Raw genomic sequence first — 21,855 nt, 5'->3', positions numbered from 1 at the left:
GACTCCTCCCCTCGAGTATAAAAGTTGTTTAATTGAGGGACTAGAGAAAAGAAGAATAACATACTGTACTCACTGCTTAACTGTGTTTCTAGATCACGCTCATTTCAGGTAAATTTACATGCAGTGTGAAGATACGAGCATAATAAAGTTGTTTTGGTTTCATGCTGGTGCTCAAGGGCGACATCTGCTGGATCAAAAAATAAAGCCTCATATAAAGCCTTTTAGGACAAACAGATTTGAGGAATATGAAGCTTTTGAAGATTGTCTGAGTGATGACATCACAATAAACAAAATACTAATATAGGCAGTGGAAGACCATTTCTCTAACAGAGTTATGTCTGAGTTATTTTATTCCTTTTCATATCTATTCAGCAGATTTCTTTGATATTTAAACTCCAGAATCAAGTAAAAATATTTAACTAACAACAGGCCTTGACCACTTGTATCATTTCTCTTCTACAAATGTCTTTAATTCTACACAATGATTATCACAGTGGTGGTTCTTCTGGTCCCCGGTCACTGAGGATCAGCTGGTCTGTTTGGTTCCTGCAGGGTTAAAATGAAGCTCTGCGTCTGAATGCTGTGACGGGGGCGTGTCTTACCGAGCCTGGGAGAGGTGATGGTGTTCACGTTGATTTTCTCGTTGCAGGTCCCTTGGTGACAGGGTCGGTAGGTCGGTGGTCTCAATGTCGATGGACAGTCGTTACCATGACGACCGGTCACTTTGTGCATGCACTGAACCACTCGGGACTGCAGGCCCTTCCCACAGGATGACGAGCACTAAAACAGTCACATAAAAGGTGTCACATCTCTCTGCTTTTACTGGGACTCCCTCGAGGTCGACTCAGAGGCTTCATATATCAAGTTACTATCAAAATGATTTGATCTATTTATTTAGCCTGGTTTGAACACTAAATACAGCAGGGTTTTAAGATTTGTAAAGTTTTTTGCTTTGCTTTACTTGTAGAAGGTCGACCACTGGATTAACCTAATTTTGTATGTCATGTCTGAATTCATCTTCCGGAGGAGATAATAGCATCTTAAGTGAGGAGGCGTGGTCGACCCCGTTGCAAGGTATGACACATTTTTTTCAGAAGCTGTGATTGGTTAATCAAAAAAAGAATTACCAAAAAAGAAAAATCATAAAATCTGGTCAGACATTTGTAATTATGAACACTATGAAATTAGCACGTGTGTGATAATATGTAAGACTTACTTTAAAAGTATATAGCCTATAAATGTTTGAAATCACATGCCCACTTGAGCAGCATCACTAGCAGCATGTGAGAAGCTTTAATTAGTGATAGGATACACCTGTGGAGGTAACGCAACATGCATGTCTCACTTTGTACGGAAAAAAAATCAGAGATGGATTGAAATGTCTGCACAAATCATTTTGTCTCATGGGCCCAACTATGATTCAAAAATACTCTTAATGTAGTGATTGATAAACATTTCTTAATTTTCCCCTCAGCTTGAGAAACTCTTCATCCTGTTAAAAGTCACTCCTTACAGTTTTACACCTTAGGAGCTCTCTTAAGGGCTGAGACACTTACTGAATAACTTTCATCTTTACAAGGATCTAGTCCTACCTTTGGGAGGAAATTCTAAGAAAATGTCATGATTTTAAGAATTTTCTAAGAATTTTGTCACTAGGAGAAACTCTTAGTACTTAGGAGGCTTTGTGAATACGGCCCCAGGATTTTAAGATGGACAAATGTTCCTTTTCAGCAGTGGAGCATTTGTCCATCGGTCTCCACTGAGAGGCAGATTCACTGTTCCCTGCAAGTAACACATTGTCAGTAATCTGGCTTACTACAGCGCCTTATACCCAAGTGCACCGACTTTTCTGTGACACTGTTGGAATAAACGTTTGAAGAGGGTGCCAAATTAACTATTTCATGAAGGCAACATGGGTATCATGGGTCCTGTAACGTAGCATTACACTATCCATCCATCGCTTTTTGTTGATTCAGTTTCTTCAGATGTCCGGTCCTTCTCCAGGTTTCTGCCATCTAAAATGTTGTATTTTTTTTTGCTCAAGCTGGATTCATGTTGTGTATGTCCAAACACAAACCAAGGAGCATGGTAGTCCTACTCTTTATATAAAGTGATTGATTTATCAATGGAATAATTGACTGTTAACATACATTTGGGAGTATTCTCTTTGCTACTCAAACAAATCAATCGTGATCAGAATTTTTCAACACAGGACACTGTGTATTAGCACTAGAAGTAGTGTTAACACTACTGCAGAGTGATGCCAGTTAACCATAAGAGCTTCCAAACTCACTGCTCCCCCCAGTGGATGGACAAAGCAAGACAAAGACGAAGTGGGAATCAAACCACATGTCTGCTGCAGCTGTAGATGAAGCCTGCTGGTTTGAAGATAGACATACCTTGGACCAGTCTCCCGTCTTCCATTCGTAACATTTGGAGAAGTCCTCACAGGGCTCCTCTTTGGTGGGCTGGGACAGTGGATCACACAGACTCTGAGGGTTTGTACATGACACTGTCCGTCTGCGAACACCTTCGCCACAGCCCGACGAACACTGCAGGAGGAAACGGATGAAGAGGAAATAAAAACAGGGACGGAGAAGAAAAAATTATGAGGAGTCTTTTAGGTTCAAAGAGATGTTCAACAGAGTAACAGAGTTGGCTTTATCTTTTTGTCAGCACCTTTAATTTCACTGAAGAGACAATTATCATGAGAAGATTTTATTAGGCTTAAGAGCTGCAAGGGGAAATTCCAATTAAAAAAAAAAAAACCTGAGCAGGTTTTTTGTGGTTTTAATGACAAGTCATAAAAAGATACATTATTATATTATATATATTATTGCTCCTGTGTATATAGATTTTCTAAAAATATATATTTGTGAGAAAAGTGAGATCACCGACTTAAAATAAATAAAATAAATAAAAAATAAAAATAAAATAAATCTTTAAGGGCAAATGTGCTGATTAAAGTATACCCAATAAAAAATCCTGTTTTTTGCGACATTACAGACTCAGATTGTTATCGTTAGACTTTTCTTGTTTAAAATGCTTCTTTTGAACCAGAAACAGCCATTACATCACTCTCCTCAGAGCCACCACACTCCATTGACAAAAACAGTGATTTATCACAGGATTACCACTCCCCTCCTACTTTTGTTTTCCAATATATTATATATATATATATATATATATTTGTGATGGATCTTTAAAAACCCTCTACCAAAGTCACACATTAACACAACCAAACGAATGAGTCGAGCAGCAGTTGACATGCAGCTTCCTTGTTTTACGAGGTCAAATAAAACATTTTGTCAGAGGAGTCTGGTGGCTTTGAAAAGTGCACTAGAACGGCTGTTTCTAGATAAACAAATCGTATCCTAACAAATAAAGTCTGACATGTTGATGTCATTATACAACCCCATTTCCAAAAATCCAAAAAAATACATTTTTGTAAAATGTAAATAAAAAGAAAATGTTTTTGTTGTTGTTGTTTTGTTGTTTTTCATAAATACCATGCCCATTTTGAATTTGATGCCAGCAGCATGTTTCCCAAAAAAGTTGAGACAGGGTGATGTTTACCGCTCTGTAGCATCACTTTTTCCTTTTACTACTCCCTGTAAGCATGTTGTGAACTAAAGTGAAAGTGACTTCTTTTTATGTATGTAATATAGGTTTTCAGTTCAACAGTTCAGGGTTTCCTTTGTCTTGTTTTACATTTCATAATGCTCCAATCATTTTCAATAGGTGACAAGGCAGGACTGCAAGAAGGCCAGTTTTTCACCCTGACTCTTTTACTGCGGAGCCATGCTGTTGTAATACGTGCAGGATGTGGGTTGGCATCATCATGCTGAAATAATCAAGGCCTTTGCTGAAAAAGAAGATTGTCTATTTGGCAGCATATGTTGCTCCAAAAAAACCTGCATAGATGGTTCAGCAATAATGGAAATGTTGTCATGTTGTCTTAGTAATATCTTAAAAGTGGACACAACGTCCCACATTTCTTTTTGAAATGGTGTAGTCGTTACATTTGCAGCTGCTGGCTGAAGCAATCTACTGAAGCAAATAACACAAATTTTGACCTTTAAAGTCTTTATATGTGATTTTTCACACTTAAACGTAATATAAATCAAGTATATCCTCTGAAAATAACTCTGTGAGTCATGACTGTCTACAATGGGTGTAACACCCGAGTCCCACTGTCTGTGATGTTTTCAGAGTTTTCAGAGTCCTATCTTCACTTTGTTCACATCGCCTGGACGGCCGGCTGACTCCTCCCCTCACGTATAAAAGTTGTTTAATTGAGGGACTAGAGAAAAGAAGAATAACATACTGTACTCACTGCTTAACTGTGTTTCTAGATCACGCTCATTTCAGGTAAATTTACATGCAGTGTGAAGATACGAGCATAATAAAGATCGCTAGCATTAGCATGCTAACACAACAATGCAGCGCGAGTTGTTTTGGTTTCATGCTGGTGCTCAAGGGCGACATCTGCTGGATCAAAAAATCACATATAAAGCCTTTAAGTCATGTGGACCCTGAAACAATTTAAAAAAAAGAATCTCCCTTGTTTCCACTTATATAAACCGTCTAAGGTTATCTCTGTGTGTGTCCAGAGGACATGAGCTCAGCATGTTTGGTACCTTGGACCACTCTGAAGCCTCCCACACTGTGAGGCACAGTCGGCCCTCACAGCCCTGAATCACCGGGGGTTTCCCTCCCTGGCAGTACAGGTCTCTGGTGTGGATGAGGGAGCCGTTCTGCAGGTGGTACACACAGACCACCTCCCTCTGCTGCAGACCTTTACTACATGTGACGGAGCAGGACCCCCACTCTCCAGTCACCCACCTGTGGAAAAAAAACACAGACAGTGTTTAGAGACGTCAGACGACGAGTCTGAGGTGACAAATAGTTTTTTTTATTTACTCAATTTAATTAAAAACAATAAATAAATATAATAAGTATATCTGCAGATCACAGCATTCTTGATATTGACAGTGAGATTTGTAAATAAAGATAATGTCTCAGATGGTAACAAATACTGAAACTACTTGAAATGATGCAGCTTTTTATTTTACAGTCTGTTGTGTTCACATACTTAGAAACACTTAGTAAATAAAAAGGAGCGCAGGTTTACGTTTCTGTGAACAAGAGTTTGTTTGAATAAAGAACCTGAGTCAAGTAGTAGTCTTTGTTGAGTTGAATTCTGTTTTGCAAAAATAGAAGGAGCAAAACCACAGAGTGTGCAATAAGAACATTCTGCAGCAAAGTTCAAAGAAGACGAAGAGAAAAATACGCTTTTATAGTTGAATCAACAGAAGGGGGTGGGGGTATCAGTAACCCCTGTTGTTGGGCAGATTTAAGAGTCTAATGCTAAACATAGTCTAGACAGTGTTTGTGTCTTAGTTGGAAGAAGGGCAGAAGGTCATACAGAGGTTTTCTTGTTAAAAAAGGAAGTTCATGCAGAGGTAACGTTCCTCTCCTCTGAAGAACAGAACCTGCGGGGGGGCAAGGTGTGACTTGAACAACGGTACTTTCATAAATGTCGCAGAGAGGTTGATGATATTTCCATGACAATGTCACTGCTTTCTGTAATTATTATTGGAAGTGTAGCGATGTGTACATAGGTCTATATAGCCTAGTGATAAAAAATGAAGGATGTGATCTTCTTCACTATTCACCACTGCACTGTTTCATATTTAGTCATGTAAATATTAGTCTTTTCTTATTCTGTTTATTGTTGATATTTAATGTTGTACCTGTACATAAGAGAGCACAGAGTCACTGAAGTTAAATTCCTTGTGTGTGTAAGCATACCTGGCCAATAAATCTGATTCTGATACATCATTGATATTCATGAAGAATCCTTTTGATTTGTAGTGCGGTTAAAAAGCACAGCTTGAGTCACAGCTAGCTGAGGAGGAGAAAAGTTATCATAAATATGTTTTTATGTGAGATCTGAGAGCCATTGCACCTCTACTACTGATACATGTTCAGGACAAGATCAGCAAAGAGATAAGGGCCACCGCTTTGTCTACAGGGGGCGCCAAAATCAATACAAACGGTCTTTAGGTTTTTTTTTCTTTAGGTTTTTCTTTTCTGTAGGCTGTATTTTGTGTCACTTCTAAATGTTTCAGTATGAACAACACATCAGAAAATGTAAAGGGGTAATAATGGATTGGAAGTGTCTAAAAATGTAAATTCTGGTTGGCGTTTTTTTGTTTTGGATTTTGAAAATTTCAAAAAAATCAGAGAATCGAAAAAGACAGAGTACTTTGAGTTTTCTGTTGTATCTTTCATCACAAGAAGTACACTGATTTACACAAGTTTAGGTTTGAGATTTGTTGATTTTTTTAAGCTGAGGGTAAACCTCTAAATGGCAACATCAGTGACAGACTAGAGTGCCTTTAGCCTAGTGGTTAGTGCATCCGCCCCATGTACAGAGGCTGTAGTCCGGTGGGCAGCCCGGGTTAGTATTCAAACCTGTTGCTCCTTTCCCACATGTCATTCCCCACTCTCTCTCTCTCGAAATTCTGACTCTATCCAATGTCCTGCCTCTTAATAAAAGCATAAGAAGCCCAAAAAATAAAACTCAAAATACATCGCATACATTGATCTTTTATGCTTTTTTTATGTCCTTGTCATGTAATCTGATGAACGTTGTTAGAAAAAAGTTAGTTCAAATGGCTTAAGCAAACAACTACCCTGAACAGTCTTACACTGCTCTGACGTCATCAACAAAACACAAAACAGAAGCTTTCTGCTGTTTTCCATTTGAACAGGATTCTGTGAATTATATTTTGATAGAATCGATGAGTACGGTTTTTGAGCAAAAGTCAGCAAAATGATAGAGAACTTTGTAAGTGTAATTGGATAAAAGAAATAAGTCACTTGAGCCTCCAGATGTTGAACTGCTAAAACGTCTTCCATCAGGACTTCATCAGGACTTCATCAGGGTTCACACAGGGTGAGAGAGGTCAATATGCTTTATGACAGCGTTTCATGTTGTTCACACACCGACACTGAAAGGGTTTACTGACAGCATCCAGTGACACGCTCGCCATCAGGCTCTGATTGATTGACAGTTAAAAACGTCAATATATCAAACGTCTTCTCAGAGTTTGAATGAATATTTACATCTGTGTTCAGAGCAGCTGACACATTCACAACCAACCAGAAAATTCCAGAAATACTGTGTGTGTGTGTGTGTGTGTGTGTGTGTGTGTGTGTTTGTGTTAGTGTGTGTAAGTGTGTGTGTGAGTGTCTCACCTGTACTGGCAGGGGTGAGAGTTGCAGTGTCGTATTTGGGGGTGTGGCCTGTTCTCAGGTTGACAGTGGCTATCGTTGACCACCTCCATGGTTTTATTGGCTATCCTCATACAGGAGACCACTGTCCTCCTTTCACCTGCACACACACACACACACACACACACACACACACACACACACACACACACACACACACACACACACACACACACACACACACACACACACACACACACACACACACACACACACACAAAAACATGTTGTGGTCAGCACTCAACAGTCAGGGGTTTTAGAACACACATTATTTAGGGTCACATCTGTATATTTAAATCAGACAATGATGCGTCAAGTCACATCCCCGTCCTATCAGAGTGGCTCACATTTAAATACTTGTGACCATTTCTCAAGGACACTCAAGGAAATGCAGCTTTTTGCACTTCTGCAATGGTTGTGTCTTCAGTCATTCCCCACTCTCTCTCCTCCCAACATGTCCCGTCTCTCTTCAGCTGTAAATGGACTTCAGCTTGTATCACGCTCTTCTAGTCTTCAAAGCGCTTTTACAGGTCACACCTACACATTCACACCACGCCCACACACTGATGGCAGAGGCTGCTAAGTGTCCATCAACTAATCCAATAATACACATTCAGACGCCACCGATGAAGCAAGACGGAGCAACTTTGGGACACATGTGACATGTTGGGCGGCAGTAGCTCAGTCCGTAGGGACTTGGGTTTGGAACCGGTTCAAGTCCTGGAAGTTGGTCTGGTAGCTGGAGAGGTGCCAGGGCACTTCCCGAGCACTGCCGAGGTGCCCTTGAGCAAGGCAACCCCCAACAGCTCTGGTGCGCTCTCTGCTTAGCAGCTTGTAGCAGCCCCACTCTGACATCTCTCCACTAATGCATGTCCACAGGTCCTGTTTGTGCATGTATGGGATTCGGACCTATGTGTGGGAGAAGCATGTTGCTATAAATAACAGAGTTTAAAACCGAATTTCCCTCAGGGATAAATAAAGTATCAAAATAAACAATAAAAAATTTGAACCCTCCGACATAACAGTTTAAGAGTTGTGACAAAATGGCCCAAAAAAAATGAACTTGGACAAAAAATCTGTACTTTCTTTTTATTTATTATATTTCATTATTTTGTGACAATACGCTCAGTATGATATTGATTATCAGTGAAATTTATGTTGTTGTTTTTTCAGAATTATTGATCCCTATTTGGCGTTAAGCTGCCGGTGTTTTAGTTGACGTCATTGCCAGCAGCCGGTGAGAGAGCGAGTAGTGTCACAATTATTATTGTTGTGCCAAACGAGTGCACTATATATTCCACTACAGAAAACTTCCTTAAAGAAGGAATGAAGGATGAGTGTGTGATTTTTGGACACAATCAAGGTTTCAATCATCGCAGTGATATATTGATTATTAAACACAACCATATCTCATACCAGTGGTTCCTAAAGTGGGGGGGTCGCTCTTTCACAGTGAACAGTTTTTACATCGTTTAACTTCTTCACCTGTTGTCATCATCTCCTTTATCCCACAGTTTGACTGAGGTCAAGTTAAATGTACTTCTTTCAGGAGATTGATATGATTACAGTTAGTCCTCCAGAGTCTGTGATTGTCTGTTCTTATTATAATATATAATATTATTATATTTATACATCTACTCCATGGTGTGGATTTTTGAGATATTGATAAACTAGATCCATCCATCCATTATTCATACAGTTCTGGTTCCTTTATTCCTGTTGTTTCTTATCCATCATTGCACTATGGTCACTTTATTTATCTCATTTTTACCTTTACAGTTATATTATATATATTATATGTATTATATTGTATATATTAGTTCTGTTGTTCCATTATTCACCATGCACCTTATTAACTTATCATTTAGTATTTGCCTACTTGAACATAGTTCTGTTCACATCTGTTAGTCCGATCACTGTCCAGTTATATCTACTCTTTTATATTTTGTATTTTTAAGTTAAGTTTAAGCTTTAAGTTGTATTTAAATTGACACTTTATATTTAGGTTAAAATGTTTCATTTACTTGCACTGTTGTTAATTTACTGCTCTGTGTGCCTTTGAATTGCCCCCCGTGGACAAATAAAGTTTTTTGAATTGAATTGAATTGAATTATCTATACCGCTATTCCCATTTGGGGTTGCGGGGGGGCTGGAGCTGTAATTGGGCGAGAGGTGGTGTACACCCTGGACTGTTCACCAGTCCATCCCAGGGCTGACATATAGAGACAAGACAACCAACCACACTCACATTCACACCTACAGGCAAATTTTAGTGTCCCAAATGAACCTAAGGAGCATGTCAGAGAGAGGCTCCTGTCCGAGGGGGATTAGAACCAGGAACCTCCTAGCTGCCACCACTGCACCACCATGCAGCCAGATGAACTACAGTAGATCATTTAGATAAACATTGAAACCATGTAAGAGGACTGAAGTGAATATAAAATGATACAAAATGTTTAATATAAGCATTAAGTTTCATATTTAAAGTACAATCTGAAAGCTGCTCCCTTACTGAATACTTTCTGTGATTTCTAGACGATAATTTGCGTTTCACTTGACAGACAAAGGGCATGTTCTTCTGTGTGTGTGTGTGTGTTTCTGGTAGAGACTGTCTTCATGAATCAATCTGCATCGTTGGTTTCTCCTGTGGAGTCAGCTGTGTATTTACAGAAGCTGATCAGCTGCTTACCATGATGTCAAATCACACACGTCCATTGGGATGTGAAGCAGATAGTTAAACTCTAATCCAGCATTAAAAAGAGATGAAGTGAGCAGTGGTGGGCCCCCCCCCCCCCCTCCCCCCACCCGCTGCTCCACAGACCACTAATCCACGAACACCTGACCTCATCTCCTGGATGAGAGCAGTCGACTGCGACTTCAAAGTGCTCCTCTCACATACATGTGCTTTGAAATATTTTGAGCACTGGATCCCAATATTACAAAGAAACAAGAGGATAAGAGGAGCTGCTCGGGAGATCAGCAGCGGGGTGCCTGGCAATTAGGTTTGCCCTCTGCTCCCTGTGTGTGTGTGTGTGTGTGTGTGTGTGTGTGTGTGTATGTGTGTGTGTGTGAATGAGAGAGATAGAGGGAGACAGAGCTGGACCCCTGCTCTCTCTAACATGCTGTTGATAATTGGCTCGGATTAGCCACTGGCTGTCTCTCGGTCCAAACTCTCTGATATCTCCCCCCGTCCAGTCCAGACATGGCTCCAGTCTGCCCATTCACAGCCGTCGCTCCTTACAGGGGGAAATCCTGTTTCATAAACTGGCCCCTGATGTACAAACAGTTCTGAACTTACTACAGTAGAATGCTTCAGCCAGCAGCTAAAAGACAGCTGGTTTTCTGGCTGCACAATAATCCTTGGTGCAGTGTTGTAGCACTCTAGTCCAGGGCTTGGACTCGAATCCTGGTTTTCAGAACTTGTGACTCGAGTCGGACTTGAGCACTGATGGTTCGGATTTAGACCCGGGCTAGAGCATTTAATCCATTCAGACTCTGAAGATGGAGGAGTCTTCAGAGACTCCTTTGGTTAAGGCTCTGATGATTGATTCAGTTTGGAGCGAATGCAGACACATGTTCAACTGTATGAACGTTCTCGTGCCGTCGTGTTCAGCATCAGCTTGTGTGCCGTGATGATGCGCGGATTGCAGACATATCACTGTGGATTGGGTCAAATATATCATAACATGTACAACTCTGAATGAAAGCTGCTAGGTTGCAGGTATTCTTGAGTTTATAAAACACCTGTGATAATCCCACCACAGCAATAATGATCTGTGCGTCGGCCCTTTAAGAAGGCGCACTGAGCATGTATGCCTGATGCACATTGCTGTTACTTCATTTATAATGGGGGCGGCAGTAGCTCAGTCTGTAGGGACTTGGGTTGAGAATCGGAGGGTCGCCGGCTCAAGTCCCGGCACGGACCAAGTCTGGAAATTGGTCTGGTAGCTGCTGAGGTGTCCCTGAGCAAGGCACCGAATCCCACCGAAAACTGCTCTGGAGCGCTCGCTGTGGGCAGCCTCCCTCACTCTGAGACCTCTCCATTAATGCATGTCCATAGGATCCTGTTTGTGCATGTGCTTGTATTTCAGCCTATGTGTGTTCATGTTCATTAAACAGAGTGTAAAACTGAATTTCCCCTCGTGGGATTAATAAAGGATAAATTATTATCATTATTATAATTTCAAACTCCTGACAAGATGAAAGTATCTGTCATAGTCTTGAGTTAATAAATGGAATGTGTTTTAATTTTAGATGTTAAAAATGTATCAGTCCTCACCGGAGAGCCCCTAAAGAGAAAAATGGATCATTAAATTGTGCACAGAGTACTGGTGTACAGAGACTGTGTTTGCTCTGCAGTGCAGTTAGGGGAGCATTTAACCCTTTGTGTGAGCTTTGGGAATTAGACGGTATCTTTTAGTCTCATTCCCACCGGTTCAGCGGGCTAAATAAGGCAAGCAATACATTTCAGAATCAGGCTCTGAGTTTCCCTTGCATGACAAAAGCAGAAACCTGAAGTGATTGCAACAAAAAGCTAAATGTTTAGACATCATATCTGAAAAAGCCTCTCTAGTATCATCATAGAGCTCCCTCTAGTTATTAACCCATATTAATAACTTGATATCTTCATATTCCATAAATGCATGTTTCTATCTTTACACCGTCTCCCTCACCACTCATGTCTCTGTAAATAGCTGCAGATGGCATGCTGCATGTATTGTCTAACACTCTCCTCTCTGCGTATAGCCATGAAGCAGCCCTGCCTCCTGCAAAGACAAACAACCTAATGAGAGATTGTTCTTTAAGTATTACTCAGTATCCCCACATAATGAGAAGACTATAGTTTATCCAGCAGATGTCAGGTGCAACAGGATTAGAAATGAAGCAGCTGGAGGCGAGCCCACCACAGCCTCAGTTTGTCTCTTTTATTCATGGTGGATTACAGTTTGTCTATCTGCTTCAGATCCCGTGTAGATCCAGAGCACACAGCGTGGAGAGGAACATCAAACAGCACACAGATGACCAAGAAGACGGACCTGTGCTTTTAGACTGGATGCATTTTCTATTGGAATTGTAGTTTCATTAAACCAGACACAAGACCTGCTCATTATGATTTCCATATCACTTCCACTCTGTTTTATAAAAGTTTTATTGAATCTGTTTTAAATTTTTGCATCGCTGCATGGTATGGAAGCCTGAACTTGTATAGGCATAGGTTGGGCTTTTGACCTTGTATAATCAGCAGGTCCTGAGGAAAGCTAGGGCCATACTTGTGATCCCAGATCACCCACTTCACAGAGAGTTTGACCTTTAACCCTCAGATCGTCGTTCTAGAGCTCCAGTGAGGAAGACTAAAAGACTCCAGGTCTTATTTTTACCAAGTGCAATTAATATGTTAAACAACAATTAACTATTTGTTGCTCTTTTTGCACTTGAATTGCACATTTGCACATCTCCACTTTGCACTTTAATAACTTGACCAACTACCCCAGATGAAAACGAACTCTGAGATGACCGTAGTCAAGACGAACGGGCCAAACAGACCCGAGGAAGAGAATATGTTTACCGACGATGTTTCCAAGCATAATTGACATGACGTTTTTTTTTTAGGGTAATAGTTGTATATTTTACACCTTTAAGGAACGTTGCGTTATGCTGAGTGCACTTGAGTGTATTACGTTGAATGTGAATGTGATGCGTAGTGTTTTAAAGACTGTTGACACATTTTTGATGTGTGTGTTAATGTGTTCATTTTAAAGTGAGATGATGCGCTGTGCATGTATGATATGTAGAAACATAAACATTGAATAATGTTCAGTATTGGTCAAATGCATGAGTATTAAAACACTGTGCATTAAAAGACTGTTTAGGCTTTATTTGCCTTCTGTGTTCATGCTGCTCGATGAGAGAATAATAAAGTACTTTTGCACCAGTCACAAGCCTCCACTGTTTTACTGATGCCAAGGGCTGCTTGCTTCATTGTGTGATGAAAGTGTGTTACCTCCTCCACACTGAACAGTGCAGTCCTGCCAGCTGCTGTGAGTCCAGATGTAGAGGTACTCTGGTTCTCTCTGCTCCTCACTGCTCCTGTCCTGAGTCAAGTTCAGAGACACAGTGTACTCATAGTGGATCCCGTAGCTCTGGTCATGGAAAAGCAGCACCTGAGAGGACCACAGAAAAAGGAACTGATGCTTACTGACCAAACAATACTTTAATCTGCTTCTGGGATTCTTTACAGAACATAAAATAATAGAGTTGTGGAGTCTTTTTAAAGTAATGTTATACCCCAAACCAGCAGGTCAAATAAACGCTTAGACCTCTAAAATAGTATTATTCGGTCTGCACATTGTGATAGTTTGAAGGTTATGAAAAATGATTAATGAAAGCACTGATTGTTTGCCATTACAAATGCAAAGTCCTGAGAATACATTTTTCACACATGCTACATTGAAGTGCCGGATTCTCTAACAACAATGCAGCAGCCGGTTTGTCCTTCTTCTTAGTTTAGACTCCAGTCCCAAATGGTCTTTTTTTGTTTTAACCAGACGGTTTTAAGGCCGCCCCACACAGACGTTTTACCCCTCGCACCTCGGTTTGCCAGGCAATGAGCAAACGAACAGGTGTTCCAGTATGAAATAAGGCAAGTCAACTGGTTCAGATATAACTGTTTCTACTAGAAGCTAAAAAAAGCCTCTGCATTTTCTAATAAGCTCCAACACCATACGTGGTAACACCAGGATAAATATTGGCGATGCTTCGAGCGCAGAAAGTTTTAAGACTGATGAAGAGCTGGCTAAACACTGAAGCTTCAGTGTCTGTGACATGGCAACCTGCGTGCACATCGACTCTACGGAGGAGGGGGCGGGCGGAGGGGAGACAGCTCTCTTCTGTGTTTTAAATTTGGGCTGCAGTACACATTTATTCAATCTTGTTAAATGTTTTTTTTTTTTTTATGTAGATCTAAACAACAAATGATGTAAAACCCAAAAAAAACTAGAATTGCAACACACCAAAATTCAATTCTGGAGTTATTAAATAACAAACTCATTGTCAGATAAATTAATGCACACAAAAAATTAAGAAACTGTTTGAAGTCTCTGTAGAATAGTTCCAAAGCAAGACACAGAACAAAGTATCAATATGGAGAGCAGACTTTCTTTTCTTAATGGACAGAAACTCTTTTAAACAGGAAAAACATTTTCTGTGATAAATGTGCCTGTATTAACATTTCTACACTGATACATATGTGACCTATAAAAGCCCTATTCACATGGGCTAAGTATAACCTGAAGACCTGTTTTAATTTGTTCATTTGGGAAATAGCCCCCACCTTCAGTGTTCGGTGCAGCACATTCACACTGAATAAGTGGAGGCTGACTTCACTGTACTGACATTTCTGGTTGAAAACATTGTTGTGCACCTCACATTTTGCAGGCGACAATGCCTTAATGCTTCTACTGTTTGCCAGTGTTTCCCCTAGACAATAAAAAGCTTTCACCTGACGTCACACACTAATGGACCAGGAGCTCTGTGTTTAGGGTTATTAAGAGACGAGAGGTTATTTAAGCAAATCAATTATCGTTCATGAACTAACACTGAAATAAAGTGGAGATGAAGCACAATGAAAGTACAAATTAACCAACATGTATACATAATGTAATATACATAGAGTAATGTGGATTTTGTGGATTTTAATTAGCTCTTTCTGTGAATGGGTCTCCATACTGTGTAGCAAGATGATTTGGCTGACTTTGCACCCAAATGCTGTCAAAAACCTGTTTACAATGCCCAACACAGAATCCAATATTCTCTAGCAGAAATAGATCTTCTTAAAAAAATGCCCACCCCAAAGGCCTGAGATGCCAATTAGGATTGGATTCCTATTATCAGAGGAGCTCTGCGTTTGCTGAAATATGGTCAGACGACTGATATCTTTGGTTCTTAATTAGCGTTTATTCACAGATGACCGTGTGCCCGTATGAATAGTGATACACTGAAAAAAGTACATAATGATACACTGATAAATGTGTGACTTTATTTGTAATAGTGTACAGCAGCCGTATTGACAACAAAAGGCAACATCATCTTTTCAGGGAGTGTTTGATATTAATCATAAATATATTATAATTATAAGATTCTTGTGCAGCTCTGTCTCCTCCCCTCCAGTGTGTGGAAATGTATTTCTGAAAGTTTTATCTGTGTGGGGCTGCTGGTGCAGATCCTGTGGCTGATTGGAGGGATCAACCAGAATCGCTGCAATCGGATTGGCCAAACCATGACATCCATGCTTTTAAATCTCTTGAATCTCCATCTCCTTTGTGATTCATGTAGGCTTGCTCTTCTGGTCATGTGAGTGTGGAATTCAGTTTAGATTTTGATAGATGGACTGTTAGTTTGTAAACACCTTTGAAAAGAGATTCACTGTAAATTTAGAGCACCGCACCGCAGTCATTAAAGAGAGAAGCCCTTTTTGTTACTACTTTTTCTACTATTTTTTTAGCAGATTAGAATAGAAAACTGTCTTGCTTGTTTAAGAGTTTTTTTGCAATGAAAGATTAGGGCTTGTTTGGTTCATTTTAGTTCATTTTTTTGGACACTCCTCTGGTCTGAAGACACTAAAACTACTGCGTATCACATAGTGACAGAAAATTACCTTTGGTTAGAGGCTCAAGTCAAAACATTTACACCCAGAAGACTCACATGAAATCATAAAATCATACCAAAAGTTCCATAAATAGGTAATAGCCCATGTTCAAAGCACGTTCAAAGCATGTGTTTATCTAGCAGAGGGATAAGGCTAGATAAAGACTTCTTTTAAAATCTGAGTTTTTACCTGTGCTGCTGGCTTTCTTTGGAGCCGACAGAGTGGGGAACTAACATTTTGTTATTGTATCCTTGAAAAACTTGTTTTTGACTAACTTCAACTTGTTCAGGGTCAAAACAGCTTTGATAAATTCCGATCTGTAATAAACACAGCGCTGAGACAGCATGATTAAGAGTCACCGATGTGATCCTAATGCAGGCAGATAGAGGTGAACACTTCTTGATCTAACAGCAGCCTTAATACCATCAATCAAACCTTTTTTACTTGACAGATTTTATAACTGGGCTGGCATGTCTGGTACAGCCTGAAGCTGGTTTCAATCATATTCGAGTAATAGGTATTTTAGAGTCTGTATCAATAATCACACGTTCTTCCTCTGCTCCTCTGCCGCTCGTCCACTCATCACATCCCAGCCTCCTTTTCTATCCATCGCTCTAATTGTAAAACTAAAGGTGATTTGATGTTTTAGGCCCCCCACCCTTTGGATTCAACTCCCACAATCCATCAGATCTGCAGAATCTTTGGAATGTTCCAAAATGCATCTAAAAACTCACCTGTACAGACAAGCCTTCATGTAACTCTCAAACTCTTCTTGTGCTGAGTGTGTTCCTGTTTTTTGCCTGATTCCTATTTTGCTGTTTGAAATTTTGATTTGTTTCTGTAAATTTTCCTCCTTTTTGATTTTGATTTTCCTTTTTTGGTAAAGCATTTTGTATCTTAGTTTTAAAAGTGATATTTTAAGATACTTTCTTTTTTTTACTCCTTTGTAATCTTTTAACTTTTTATAAACTTTGAGAACCTTTTGATTTGCTTCTGGGTTTTATGATGCAGTTCTTGTGCAGGGCTTTACATTGTCCACTACTTAACCACAGATCACTCATTTTTAACTTCAATGGAACATATGGACAAAACAAACCAGTGTACAGGTTAAGTCATCTGTGATGGCTGTGTTTACCATCAGGTGTAGGGGGGTCTTCGTGGGTCCCTTGGCAGACATCTTCTCCCACAGTCCTCTCCTCACGTAGCGCACGGTGGTCCCGGCCAGCTCAAACTCTCCAGGGAGCTCGATCTTCCAGTCACTGTTGATGGAACTCTTACTCGAGTCTTTGAGGGCTGTAGAGACGACACAGGAGGTCAGAAGAGAGAGACACACACACACACACACACACACACACACACACACACACACACACACACACACACACACACACACACACACACACACACACACACACACACACACACACACACACTGCCCATGTAACATTACATAATGGATGTGTCATGTTAATCTCTGGTTGTCTTCATCCTCTCTGACTCTGTGCTCTGACATTTTCAGATTATTTCTAGGACTTCACTTGATAAAGATTTGTTTGTGTACACTGCAGAGCATGGATGGGTTATGGTTGAGTCGGACTGACAATGTGACTTGAGACTTGGCAGTGAGGTTGAGGTGATGTGAGGTTGAGGTGATGTGAGGTTGAGGTGATGTGCTGCATACAGCTGTGTATTGCCAGTCCTTGAGCCTCTCCAGCTCCTGTCCAGTTAGGAGTCAGAGTTTAAGGGCCGAACCCTCTGGATTTTTTTTTCCAGTTGGTAGGATGCGCATGTATTCATGAGTTTAATGTTGGCCAGATTGATATGGTCTGTCTGTAATGATACCCAGGTCAATGCCTCATGTGGTTGGGCAGCTGGTGTAGCTGTCCATGTCAAGGAGAAAATTGCTGACTAGAAAAGGTCCTTGAGAGCCACAGCTACATTAAAGGGGTCATATTATGAAAAATCCACTTTCACAGTGTTTTAAAACATATATTTGGGTAACCTGAGTGTCTACTGACCCACAAAATGTGAAATAAACACATCCTGTCCTTTGTTTGTAGTGCTCCGTTTCAAATTTGCTCAACTTGTGAGGTCACAAGTGGGATTCTGGTAAAAAAAAATCCCCTCCCCTCCCCTCCCCTGCTATCTCCACCCGTGGACTCCACCCCCAGCCTAGAACAAAACTTTTGCACAGGTCGGCCATTTTTATTCTCGCTACAGAGGAGTGATGTCTACTGAGTCATTACATTTAAAGAGACACACACACCAAAACGGAGCGTTCTGAGAGAGCTGGTTTATACAGGGTCACAAACCTCCTCTGGTGCTTGATTCATGTTATATTTTGAACACAGGGGACTGTTTGAAAAGGTGGAAAAGGGGTATAATATTTCCTCTTTAAGCTTGAGCAGGTAGGATAACATCCAGCTTTCTGTGTTTTAAATGCACTTGATAAGGGACTGTGTGGGGAGAGGGGTAGATGGTTAATGAGTGTATCATTGGCATAGAATATAACACTCAAGCCATGTTAGTGGATGATCTGACCAAGGTCTAGATGGTGACAATGATGGGTCCAAGTACAGAGCCTTGAGGTACTGTCGAGTTGGACTGGGTATGTGATTGAACTAGAGTCTATGATGGAGACAAAATTCTTCTTTTAGGAGAACTATAACTGATATCAGGTGAGAGATGTGCAGGTGAGGCCAGGGTAGTTACATACGCGGTTGTGAGTGGTGCTTGTTATTTTCCCCGGTGATGCGGTCATTCAGAATAGTCTAAATTTGATTATCTGTCCAAAAGCCTTTTTTTTTTACACAGAGATTCCAGCACAGCAATGTAAATGGTAAATGGACTTGAGCTTATATAGTGCTTTTCTAGTCTTCCAACTACTCAAAGCGCTTTTACACCGCAGGTCACACCCACCCTTTCACACACTGATGGTAGTGATCGCTATGTAGTATCATTCATCAGAAGTAACTAATCCCATTCATACACCACCACCAAAGCAGTGGGAGCAACTTGGGGTTAAGTGTCTTGCCCAAGGACACATCGGACATGTTGCCCAGCTGGGGATTGAACCCTCAACTTTCCGGTTGAGAGGCGACGACTCTACCAACTGAGCCACAACCGCCACCAATGTCACCAATGTGATGCCTATTGATGTTAAAGTTTGTGATATTACATCATGGTGTTCCTGATGCAAAAAGAGTGAGTCATGTAACAGACAGCATGAATCTCACACTCACCAAGCTGCCACCTGCTCGCTCTGATTTTTACAGTGACATAATTTTGTTATGTTCTGTTACTCCTCACTGATGTCCTTAAACACTAAACCACTGGACCGACCAATGCTGAATAGTCAACCTAATCCGTTGACTAGGTGGGCTGGGGAGGACCTTGTGTCCTTTCATGAAGCAAGTCCAAAAAATTACTTGAAGCAAGTCCAAAAAAGCAAGCAAGTCCAAAAAATTATCAAGAGGGTTATCACAACACATTACGCTATTGTGATGTGACTTTTTGACTGATTGGTGTTACTTACAGTCAATGTCCAGCACAAATAAAAGCAACATCTGGCTGTGAGTGTTGGGCTGGGTTGGTGAACAATGCGATGAAAATGACTGACGCAAACTCCCTCAAGAGATGAAAGGATCGTAATCAACCTTAAGATCACCTTAAGACAAAGAACAAGCCAGAAGTAGTTGTTGATCATGAAGAAGAAATATTCTCCTTGCTCTTTCCAGTTTAATTGTCCGGTCCTGGCCGTGAATGGAGAGTCCCTCTGGTACAATGGAATCTGGGATCAAAAGGCTTTGGCCCGGTCTCTGCCACCATGGGGGAGGAGGTGGAGCCATGGGTCTTTGGGTCAGAAATGCTATTCATAAGTGGCTATCTTAGGTTTTTCACTGATGACTTTTTCAGGCTCTGACTCAAAAAATCAGGCGTCTAAGTGTTGTCTCAAATATAATTGGTTCATCTTCTCCTCCGTTCTTGTAAATACTGTCCTTCAACTCTTAAGACCTTTCTCCCCTACTCCACTCTTGAACGTTTCTTCCTTTCCTAACCTTCAACGTCTGACACCTTCACCTTTGACCACAAAACACTGACCAGTTAAACCTTGAGTTCAGGTGAACAGGAGTGCCAAATTTGAAAATATTACCGCCAACCATTCCTGAGATATGAACTTCAGAAGAATGGGACTAAAGGACAACCAAAATGTTTTAAATCCATCCATTCAGATAACATATTCATGAAATGAATGCAAATTCGGTGTATTCAGTGAGGTGAACGTCAGCAGCTGCTGACACAAACGCTCAAGTTACCTGAGGTCATGTTTTGTTTTATGTCCATTTTTTTTAGCATTATTTTCATTTCCTGTTTTATTTTGTACTTACGCTTGTCTCTGTCTTTCACCACTTTTCCTGTTTTCCCACCTTGTGCTTCCTCGCCCCGTGTCTCGTTTTCCCCTAATTGTCTGTGTATTTAATCCCTGTCAGTTCCCTCATGTCGCCTCATTCCAGCATTCTTTTTCTCTAGAGTTTTCTAGTGCTTGACTTTTGCCTGCCTTTTTGACTTTTCGCCTTTTGGCTGCCCCTCTTGGATTTGTTTGTTTTGGTATTTTTTGGATTGCCTGTGTACCGACTTGAACTGGTTATTAACTCTTTTATCCCCTTGTCTTTGTATCTGTCTGGTTCTGTTAGCAACACAACAAGAACCACTGGGTTTATGAATACAGTATCTGGAAGATTGTGCTGATCAATTTCAATAAAAAATGAAATCTTCTCAAAGATTACCAAGAAAGCTATGTGATGGTTTGTCCTCCACTACTTTGATCCGTCTGGCTCCTGCAGGGATCACCACGGCCTCGATGTAGCCTGGTGGAAAGACAGATACGATAATAAAACGTGAACCGTTTCAGAGACAAAGTAGTCAAGAGCAACAAAACTTGAACAAAGAAACAATTTAAATCAAAAGTCAGACAAATGTAAAATGTCGGGAGGTTTCAGTACAATGAGGATCTTTTGTCTGACTTTTGAAAACAGATTCTTTGGCATACAGAGATGGAGACGGGGGACAGGCTGGTGACTTCTGGGTAACAGAGATGAACTGTCCTTGACCGAGGGCTACTTGACAATGCTCAGGAAGTGAACTGGCACCTCTCCAGATACCAGACCAATTTTCCACACAGGGTCTTGAACCAGTGTACCCTACCCTAGCTTTTTTTTAAGTTAAAAGGATGATTATAAAAAACCTTATCTGCAATGTCCTTTCCAGAAACACTTCAATGTGGCTGACACTCTCTGAAGTATGCTGGGTGCTATTCTCTGCCATAACAGTGTGCATTAGAAGAGTGACGGAGAATGGAAGGACTTTCAGTAATGCAAATAAGCTCCCTGGACAAACTCTCCACCTGGGGCTTGGTTTTTCAAAAGCTATCATTTCAGATACAATGATCTGGATTCGGTAATCCATTATTTTGGACAAAGGATCAGGTATCCAGTTCACTTTTCTCCAAATCCATATAACTGGATTGGATCACTACAGACTTTTAAAGGGATACTTCATCTATTTGCATTAAGCTTTGTATCATTAGAAACCTGGTAGTATTTTTGAATGGTCGTGCATCCCACCCTCATTTCCCCTGAGACTGGAAAGTTCTGTATTTTTAAGTCTGAAAAGGAGCTTCCAGTGACGCAAATATCGTCATATTGCGTCACTGGAAGCTGTTGCGGTTAGCGGGGTGAAACTACAATGCTAGTTCCTAATATTTTCGATCACTGAAGCTACAGACCAATCACAGATCAGTGGGTGGGACCTCACTCCCAGAATCAAAACTTAACGTCCGCCATATTGCTTGGAAGCTATGCTAACAGGCTCTATGGAGAAAGCTGATAATGGCGAAAAAATATAAACAT

At 40.6% G+C, this 21,855-nt stretch overlaps 1 protein-coding gene across 2 annotated transcripts in view; it reads right to left on the bottom strand.

Moving 5' to 3' along the window:
- The window catches only part of adamts17 (ADAM metallopeptidase with thrombospondin type 1 motif, 17), a 99,642-nt gene that overhangs the window by 5,181 nt on the left and 72,606 nt on the right, over positions 1–21,855 (bottom strand). For both annotated transcript variants that reach the window (XM_061042860.1, XM_061042869.1), the window contains 7 exons: positions 20,734–20,814; positions 17,082–17,239; positions 13,304–13,463; positions 7,267–7,402; positions 4,641–4,845; positions 2,400–2,552; positions 603–780 (listed from right to left, as the gene is read on the bottom strand). In XM_061042860.1, coding sequence (XP_060898843.1) covers positions 603–780; positions 2,400–2,552; positions 4,641–4,845; positions 7,267–7,402; positions 13,304–13,463; positions 17,082–17,239; positions 20,734–20,814 — 1,071 coding nt within the window. The remainder of the gene's footprint in view (positions 1–602; positions 781–2,399; positions 2,553–4,640; positions 4,846–7,266; positions 7,403–13,303; positions 13,464–17,081; positions 17,240–20,733; positions 20,815–21,855) is intronic.

Source organism: Labrus mixtus, chromosome 1 (assembly GCF_963584025.1).
Source record: "Labrus mixtus chromosome 1, fLabMix1.1, whole genome shotgun sequence".
NCBI classification, from domain to species: Eukaryota; Metazoa; Chordata; class Actinopteri; order Labriformes; family Labridae; genus Labrus; species Labrus mixtus.
Note: the sequence above shows the minus strand (reverse complement) of the source record. Positions and strands in the feature narration are given on the sequence as shown.